This window comes from Olea europaea, chromosome 15, assembly GCF_002742605.1.
Source record: "Olea europaea var. sylvestris chromosome 15, O_europaea_v1, whole genome shotgun sequence".
NCBI lineage: Eukaryota > Viridiplantae > Streptophyta > Magnoliopsida > Lamiales > Oleaceae > Olea > Olea europaea.
The window spans coordinates 8,854,235-8,863,872 of NC_036251.1; the positions used below are offsets into that span (position 1 = coordinate 8,854,235).

Below are 9,638 nucleotides of genomic sequence, written 5' to 3' on the forward strand. Positions count from 1 at the left end.
ACCCATTAGTTCGCTACAATATCAATCCTTGTTGAGTAGATTGCTTAACACTCGTCCATCAATTTAACATGTTTTGCACTGAAATGTTCTCATGTGAGTACGTTATAATTACTGTTGAGAGGGTCTTATTTCACACTTCCAGCTCCCAAACATAATATAAAGGAGAAGGAAAGATTACCCTCTTGTTACTTATACGTGGTGTTTCTACAAGTGGTGCTACACCAATATATTGATTTGGGATATATTTCAAGTGGTAGATTTTCTATGCTGATTTAACAAACACTGAAATTCCTGTTTCTCATGTGTTTTGTATATTTTTATTTGCAGGCAACAAAGCTTTGCTGAGTCGGTGCTTCGTCGTCTGGAAGAGAAATAGTTTCAAGATATGCAATTTCATTCCAATTTGTCTTCAAAAGTTCAGCTCAGTTATATAAAAACCGTTCCTTTTGCTGATACGTTTTAGCAAAAGGTATTGATTAGTAAAGGGATGGGACAATATGTTTGCTAGTTGTTACCAATTTGAAGAAGAGTGTACTCGAAAGTCGAAACTGGGTTGTCTTCGTTAGCTTGATTTGCTTTTAATGAACCAGTTTGAATATAGACTGTAATGGTTTCTCTGTTCCTCTGTACATGTAAAATTTTCCTGTATATTCCATTTCATAATTCCATGGGTTCAAAATGCTTGTAAGCTCACAGGGCAAGCCTTCTACGAGCGAGGTCGAATAAGGAAAGAAGAGTTGCCAAAAGCCTAAAGCTTTCTATTTTTTAGTATTCGACTTTCCCAATCATACAATTGTTCATTTATCTTATTTATGTTTGCAAGGAGTAAATATTCGAAAATAAAACCCTTTAAAAGTTCAAATTTCAATGGAATAATTACAAATGATGTCCTCAGCTTTCGTGTAATGTGGTACTAAGAGGTTCTCAATTTAATATTTTTATGACGTTAATTTTCCTTCCAAGTTGCACATGCTTCTATATCTCAAACACGTTCCCCTCACTGACCATTTTGCCTCCATTTGGCTAGTTTATAAATGATTTAAAAATTAATTATAAACGGTAATCACACATTTCAATTGAACAAGAAGTATTATTCATTTATTTACTATTCATTTCTACTTATTTATAAATTAAATCATTTAGAAATTTGTAAATAGGGGAAGTAGTATTTTTAATTAAAAAAATTAAAGATTAAAGTATACTTTATAAAATGGACCTCGTATAATTCCTGAAAGGACAATGTTATATGTACATCAAAGATTACATACTATTTTACGTAATGTCACATAACATTTTATCATTTATCAATTTGAAACATAGTTAGCTTTTTCATGAAAGTAATCATTGAGCAACAATTGGATTTCGAAGGAACTACTTCTTTAGGAATGGGAAATTGCTGCGATTCTTCCTGAATAGCCTGCAGTGGAGCATGAGGCGCCCCATAGCCCTAAAAAGGCACTGGGGGAGCCGATTACGCTCCCCAAAGAAAGTGGAAACCTTGAAAGAAAGACCAAGTTTGAAAGCAAGAGAAAGAAGGTTTCGTTTACCATTGAAACTGAAGCTGGCCTAAAAAGTGCTTGGGCGCTCTAATGTACGATGTGGACTCCATCAGATACATATCAATTTCTTTCCTTTTTGATGGATCATGAAAAAGGCGTGATTGAAGGGAGGATGCCAAAACAAAAGAGAAGGGTGGACACGAAGGAGCGTCTCCAATGAGACCAAGGGCAATTTAGCATCTTTTGAGTTGAAAAGGTCTTTATAGAGCTATGGAGAAGGTTTGGAACTCTCGTAGTAGAATGGAATCAGTTTACCGATTAGGGGGAAAGGGAAAGGTCTACCAGTTGGGAATTAAGACATCAAGTGGCTTATGGGGACCGTCAAGCACATCCAACAAGGATCAAGGGGGATCTTGTTGTTGCATAGCTCAGGTCGGAACAAGATACCCTCGAGCGTGTAATTTTTAAAAACTATTTTTTTTTTTTTTTGAGTTAAATAGCTTTTAAATAAGCTAATCTAAGATAACTCCTCTAGAAAACTTCTCTACGTAAAATAGAAGCAAAATCAAAATTAAAAGGGCCCTTAATCCTGGCAACTTACATAGTACTATGCATTCAATAATAAACAGTTAAGACCAAAAATGAAACATCATGAATACATCTCAATCGCAGTAAAATAAAATGCAACAATCAGTCAATTATGGCACAGTGTATAATGGACAAGATTCCATGGCCTATGGCTAACACTAAGTAATATTAAATTCTTAGTTTTCTTGGATATTCAAGTTTCAAGCAATCCTTCCAACCTTGCTACATATACATTTTGATTTATACTTTGTCTTGTGGCATTACTCAATTAAATAGTTTAAATTTCAAACAATTTTTTCATTCAATTGATACCTGACAACAATACAAGTGTCAACCAAAGGGTAAAAAATTAGTTTACAAATGACAAATTCCTAATCCTTAATGTAAGAATTAGGGTCCGTTTGATTGTAAGAATAAAATTTGGGTGGAAAGAAAACAAATTCCAAGGAGTTGAATTGTCTAAAACTTATTTCATGAAAATTGTCAATTAACGTGTTTGATTGGTATAATTTTTCACCTGAAAAATGTTGAATTTTTTTATCTTTTGTTGTTCGTTTGACTTTATTTTTAATGAAAATTGTTAATTAAATGGACAAAAAAGTAGGAGTGACCATTGTTTTCTTGTAGTTTCCATATGTTAGTGACCTTGTCCACGGAGACTACTTGCATCAGGGTAAAGCCCCCTTAATCTTTGTTACAATTAGGGATAGAATTTATTTCAATTGTCCAAAAAAAAAAGGGTGGAAAACCAATTCCCATGCCAAACCAAACCAAGGAAATTGCACATGTGTAGAGAAAACAAGGAAAATAAATTGACAAGAAAATAGTTGCTATCAAACATGACAAAAGATGGAAAATGAAAAATGTTTTTCATGAAAAATAGTTCAAATCAAATAGACCATAAGTGTAATTTATGAAGCACAATACATAAGTACACATGAAAAAACGTAAATTCTAATAATTGCAATATGCCATCCAATATATGTACACGTGTAAAACCCATAAAGCCACGTGAACTTTATTTATGTTGTTAATAAAATAGTAAAAATAGTAGAGTATTATACGTTGAACCGCAATGTTCTGTCCTCCTCCTCCTCTTCCTCCTCCTCCTCCTTCATATACATATATCTCACTAAAAAAAACAAAAAAAAAAGTTTCATTTTCTCAGATAAATACATGATTTCAGATAGAACTCCATAACTGAAAAAAACTACCCCCTCTCTCTACATTGTAAACCGCTCACATTACTACATAAGAGAACCCTACCCCATTTCCTACACTTTTTTACTCAATTTTATGCTCTTACACAAACCCACAAAGAGATGAACATCAACAACTACGTTTTTTCTTCAGATTTTCAGCCTGCATCAATGTCATTTTCTGTTCAAGAAACTTGCCCTAGAATTGAATCCGAGAGTCCTGGCAGCGGTTTTTACAGTTTAAACCGCCATCAGAATCCCAGAAAGAAGCGCACCAACATTATCGGAATCGATAATTCTCTTGGCGTCAGAAAGCCTAAATGTTCTAAGAAACCAGACCCTAATGCTCCCAAGATCACAAGGCCGTGCAGTGAGTGCGGCAAGAAATTCTGGTCTTGGAAGGCCCTTTTTGGGCACATGCGGTGCCACCCTGAGCGCCAGTGGCGCGGGATTAACCCGCCGCCCAACTTCCGGCGGTTAGAAACCCTTACCGCTTCCGTCAGCACTGATCGGGAAGCCACCGCCTCTGGTGTGACGGAGGAGGATCATGAGGTGGCTTCTTGCCTACTAATGTTGGCTAATGGTGTTAGTTCTACTGCTGCTGTTTCTGAGTCACCATCTGTGACTAATATTTGTAGTACTGGAGTATTGGAATCTGATAGTGTTGGTGGTGGTGTTGGGGTTGAGAATTTTCGATTCGAGTGTTCGAGTTGTAAGAAAGTGTTTGGCTCTCACCAGGCATTAGGTGGTCACAGAGCAACTCACAAGAATGTCAAAGGTTGTTATGCAATTCACAAGAATGTCGAGATCGGAGATGAAGAAGAGCAAGAGCAAGAACAAGAACAAGACTGGATTCACAATGGAAGCCACGTTGATCAATCAATATTAGATGTGATGGGCCACAAATGCAGTATCTGTTTTAGGGTTTTTTCAACAGGTCAAGCCCTAGGTGGGCACAAAAGGTGTCATTGGGAGAAACTATCAGAAGCAGCAGCATCAGGTTTAGGACTCAACCCTGCTGAACCCAAGGAGGCTAATTGTGGTTTGGATTTGGATTTAAATTTGAATTTGCCTGGTTCAGCACCGGCCCCGTCCCGAGTACCAGTTCATGAAGATGATGTCTCTTCATCTGCTTCAGTTTATTCTTCAGGTCTGGAATTGGATTTAAGGTTAGGACTTTGAAGAAATTATGTCAAGTGCTTAATATCTAGCTAGGGTTTAGTTGTATTATTTTGTATGACTATTGAAGTGAATAGTGGAAGATTAGACATACAATACATGTATACTAGTCACTGCACTTTGTCTTGCATTGAATAAAACAAGTTTATTGTATGTGGCCTAGTGTGATTAGGATTAATTCTGCAGTCTTGCGATACATATATTTTTGTGTGTAATTCTTGAAGTAGAAGAGGAGAAAAAATGAAAAATAACCTCTTTTGATAATTTTATCAAATTTCTTTTCTTTTTTTTTTTTTTAAATTTTTCGCGGCTTCTTTCTTCTTGCCTTCTTTGCATCCCCATGGTGGCTCAGAAATCCTTTGAGGGGACGAGGAACAAGAGTAGGAATGACAGAAGCAGTTACTAAATTTTAAGTTAAAATCAACAATTAATTTTCATCTTCGATACCCACAAATTCCAACTTTTATCAAAATTTACAACGAATATGATTTTTATCTAAACCAAATAAGGGCAACTTTCACTAAAAGGTTAATTAGAGGTTTACTTTAAAGCTTAGCTAAATATGTTAGTATTTCATTTTTAGCACAACATAGTGTTCACACGACAGAATAAGATCTTTTAAACAAAAAAGAATTGTAAAACACTAAATATTAATTACTGAAGAAGGTAATAATATATGTATAGACCACATTGTAACATACAAAGGAAATTTTGTTATACTGAGGAGTCACGACCCAACCCTATACGCTCTTAAATGTGCTTAAAAGCACCTTAAAGAAGGGATCATTTTTGACACAAATAACATAAGTACGTATCCCCACTATATACAGTCCCAACTCCAAGCAACATAGTACAAAATTGCATTTTAAACTTCAGTAAGCACTGGATAGCAATGACGCAGCAATAGACCACAAATTTCCCACCAATCAAGGATGCATGGCCTCTCAAAGCAGTAATCAAGAATACGTCCACCAATATAATCAAGATGCAGCTTGAATAATTGCCTGTAGGTTGTGCTGTTAATGCATTAGCTCGCTAAGAAAACCACAAAACATTTATAAAAGTTTTCGGCATTGAGTTCCTTGTGTAGACAGTTGCTCCGTTTGGTTTGCTTTAGCAGCTGCAGGGCTCCTGCCAAACTGGATGACAATAGGCTTGCCTTTAAATACATAACCATTCACTGCATTCTGCAGTTGATTATAATGAGATTGGATTTGGCTTCATGAATGCTCCCAAAAATTGATCCTGTAGAAGGTCATGGTAAGATAACCTAAAGCAAAAAGTCTTTGCAACGAGCATTCAATATATGTGCAGTGTAAAAGCAAAAGGGTGACTGGTTCGAGTTTTATTTTTCTTTTCTTTTTTTCCTTTTTTCAATATGATAGCTGTGATGCGGAATGATTGCTACCATAATAAAAGGGTAAATAAATAGAGCTGAAGGAGAATGAAAGTTTAAACTCACAAAAAATAAAATAGAAGTCATCAACAACATCCTTTGCCAAGTTCTTTATGTACAAAACTGAAGCAGGATTTCCCGCAACATAATTCTGCAAGCAACTGAGGAGTTTAGAAAATGAAACAAAGTCGAACTCAGAAGAAAGAAACATCATATATACACTCAGATGATCCACCATCCAGAAATTAATTAATTAGGACGTGTATTTAAAAACAAAAACATTTCCATTTTCTCTTTGTCACCACAAATTATACGGAAAGAAAACTATGTAAGTCCTGCAGTTCATATTATAATCTTTGCATGGAAAAGTATACACACCGTTTTTGTTAAAATATAATTTTTTCCCTCATCGCATAGACCATGTACAAGTAATAAATAATAAATCCTACAAAATCATGCAGCACTACCTTCCATAACATTTATAGGATCCTACAAACAATTAAATCGAAACTTTTTTCTTCAGAAATTGGACACTCTTGTCAAACACAAATACAAACTCATAAAAGAGAATGTCTCGTGAAGTAGTAAACACAATTTCATATTCGTGTTGTTGCCAATTGAACAAAACATTGATCTTTACATATTGATTGCAAAAAAAAAAAAAAAAAAAAAAAAAAAAAGTTAATAAAATAGTATAAAAATATAAACAAACTATATTGGATAGTGCATACATATGTTGGGATCTTTGCTGAAATAATTGACACCACAAAGAAATGAGATCGATACCTTAAACATTGGAAGTGATAAAAGTTCCTCTACGGGAAATTTTCCAAGATTTAGTTCCTCTAGGGTTGCATAAGGTTTATTATCACACCTCTCTTTGTCCGGCTCTGGCGATTCCATTGTGGAACCAGCGTCCTTTGATTCAGTTTTAACCTGTTTTTAGGTGCTATTTTTATCTGCAAACATATTCACCAATCATAACATTACATCCTTTTAAAAGGAAAAGATCGTCTATCCATAGTCTCTCAAGGTTGATGCTAACACCTGTAGTATAGACTTCTTCTTTGAAATGAAGGCAGATGCTTTCAATCCATCAGCCTCATGAGCAACATCCTTGTCAACTGCAGGACCTAAAATAGCTTGTCGCTTCACACGCTTCGTTTTAGGTCCAATTTCACCTTGTACTTCCTAAATATCAGTAAATTACAAAGTTGGGATCTGCTCAGTGATTTAAAAGAGAATACAAAAGTTGAATGACAAAAAAAGATAACAAAAAGGAAAAGGAGACAGAAACAATGGAAATCAATGAGGCAGCAATGTCTGCAAAATCCAAGCAACTCATATTTGAAGGTTAAAATGGACAAAATATTCTTTAATGAACCAAATCAAGGACAAGAAGAATTGGCAGGAACCAATATGGTATGGGCCCCAGAAATACCAAAGGAGACGTAAAAGGAAAAACAGGTATCTATTGCATAAACCAGTATGCATGGTGTAACGGCTTGGCACGAGGCCTGGGTTGTTTCATGAATCTACTAGAATATCAAATGTATCAGTTAATTGAAGGTCCAAAGAAGCATGAGACACCATAATGTGGGGACCATGCACAAAATCAGTCTTTTTAAGGCACAAAGAAAAACTGAACTTAGAGCTGTAAGAAGGCAAATTTATGGGTGCACAGGGACACTTGTTATCAGCTGAGAGTGTTATACTCATAAAATGAAAGAAGATTTTCTGTACTATTCAACTCCGACTGGACAACTACTTGCTCGGTCCATTTTGACACCGTCATCAAGGTTTACCCAAAATCACTGAACATTTTCCCGGCCTCGATAAACACATGAAGCACTAAAACAAAATGCAGGATAAAGTGCCTAAAAAAGAGGGCATCGTGATTATCGTAGAGGAAAACTATTAATAACAATACACTCAGACGAGAGGGCAACCTTTAAGCGAATGCAATGAAGACTCTTATATCTGTAAAACACCAATGGAATTTTCATTCATGCTTCTTTTAAAATGCATATTTGGCACAACACTTATGGCTTTGCGTCAAATGCCAAAAGAACTAGTAAATGAGATCATACACAATGGCCAAAGGATCACCACATCTGAAGACTCCATTCCGACTCACTGCTTGATCGATCTTCAACGTCAGTCTTCATAGCTAGTGAAGGACATGGAGATGATGGTGGTGGTTATGGTGGAACTGGCTCTAAAACTGGTAGAGATGGAGTGGGCAGTGCTGTATGAAATGGAGCTGGAATATTCATTTTGTTCATCAGTGCAAAACCTACATCCATCAATCAATGAAAGGGAATCAATCTAAAAGCGTATACATATACAGCCATGATGCATGAGAATAAATATAAAAAATTACGAAAATCAAGTGTTCTAGACAACATGTGACCTGTGTATAGAAGTGGGGAACAGCAATAAGAACATTCACAGTGTTGGTCAAAATATTTCCATCAGGTGAGGGGTAACATATCTGTTTTGGAAGCACGTTACTAAGTTAGACAATACTATAGAGGTCCACTAAAAAGATTGATGCAATATCTCATATAAGCATACATAAACTTTCAAGAACTTGAAAACAATAGAAATAGTTAAAGAGAAGACACCGTATATGTACAATGAATGTTAGATTAACATATCATGATGTAGAAAGACAAACCCATCTAACTGTATTTGAACTTGAGAAGACAATGCCTCATTCTTAAAACCAACAAACGCATAATTTGCGTGCTCTGCATAAAAACCAAAATAGAACAATCATCACACAACATCACATATTTGATTAGTAAAGAACATGTAGGAAAATATGGTTTTCCTAATTTAGGAAACCGTGTGCAACAGTAAATAATTAAGATTATTTTGTAACTACTTTAATTGCTGGCCTTTAGGATAGTTATTATAATCCCTGGTCTTTCAGGATTAATTTTTATCTTTATCTTTTATTTTTTGGTAGTTTCCTTATTTTGCTGATTGAGATTGAACTATGTAAATTCTTGTAATGCTATAAGTCAATCAAAAATTCATATTTTTCAATCTCTTATTTTATGTCATGGTATCAGAGCTTCAGCTCGTTACTCTGGGAATTGTGTTCATTCTTTTTCTTGTGCTTCTTCCTTTCTTTACATCATCAATTAAACCCCGATTGTTCACTGATCATAAGAAGAACTATGACACACACTTTATAAAACAGCAATCCTTTGGAAACTACATTGCTTGAAAGCCATAATCCTATATTATTATGAGAATTGCAAAAATTCAATTAGCTTACAGGTTGAACATGAAGAATTGTATGAAGTGGTCACAACTAATTCATATTTTTTCAGGAAAGACGGAAACTGCATCTACTTGGTAACGGGCCTCGAAAGGAGATTAAATATTCGATGCTTGGATGAACAGGACTCAATGATGATTTCTTGGTTGGGGAACACTGGGGTGAGAGAAATCAGTAACACGTGCACGTTTTTTAACACGAAGAAGGATATATGGGAGGCTGTCAGACAAAACGCAATCAAAACCAAGTCACTGCCACCATGCAGGGAGAATAATAAATCACCGAATATTCACACATTTTAAAAGGTTTTCAGCAAGAGATGGATCACTGTCAGTACATCCTCATGAAGTGCAATGAAGATAAGGCTGTTCTTAATAGGATTGTTGAGAAGGACTGAATTTATGATTTTCTTGTCAGACTAAATATTGAGTTTGATGCATTAAGGGTAAATTGCTCAGAAAAGAAGACATGACATCCTTAAATGA

The 9,638-nt window shown here is 35.4% G+C and overlaps 1 protein-coding gene across 1 annotated transcript; it reads left to right on the top strand.

The window, feature by feature from the left end:
• The first annotated feature begins 3,315 nt into the window (after nt 1-3,315).
• LOC111410062 (zinc finger protein ZAT3-like) lies at nt 3,316-4,468 on the top strand. The gene is made up of 2 exons (XM_023040225.1): nt 3,316-3,907; nt 3,974-4,468. The coding sequence occupies exons 1-2, from the start codon at nt 3,410-3,412 to the stop codon at nt 4,466-4,468; spliced, it is 993 nt and encodes a 330-aa protein (XP_022895993.1). The 5' UTR covers nt 3,316-3,409.
• The last annotated feature ends 5,170 nt before the right edge of the window (nt 4,469-9,638 follow it).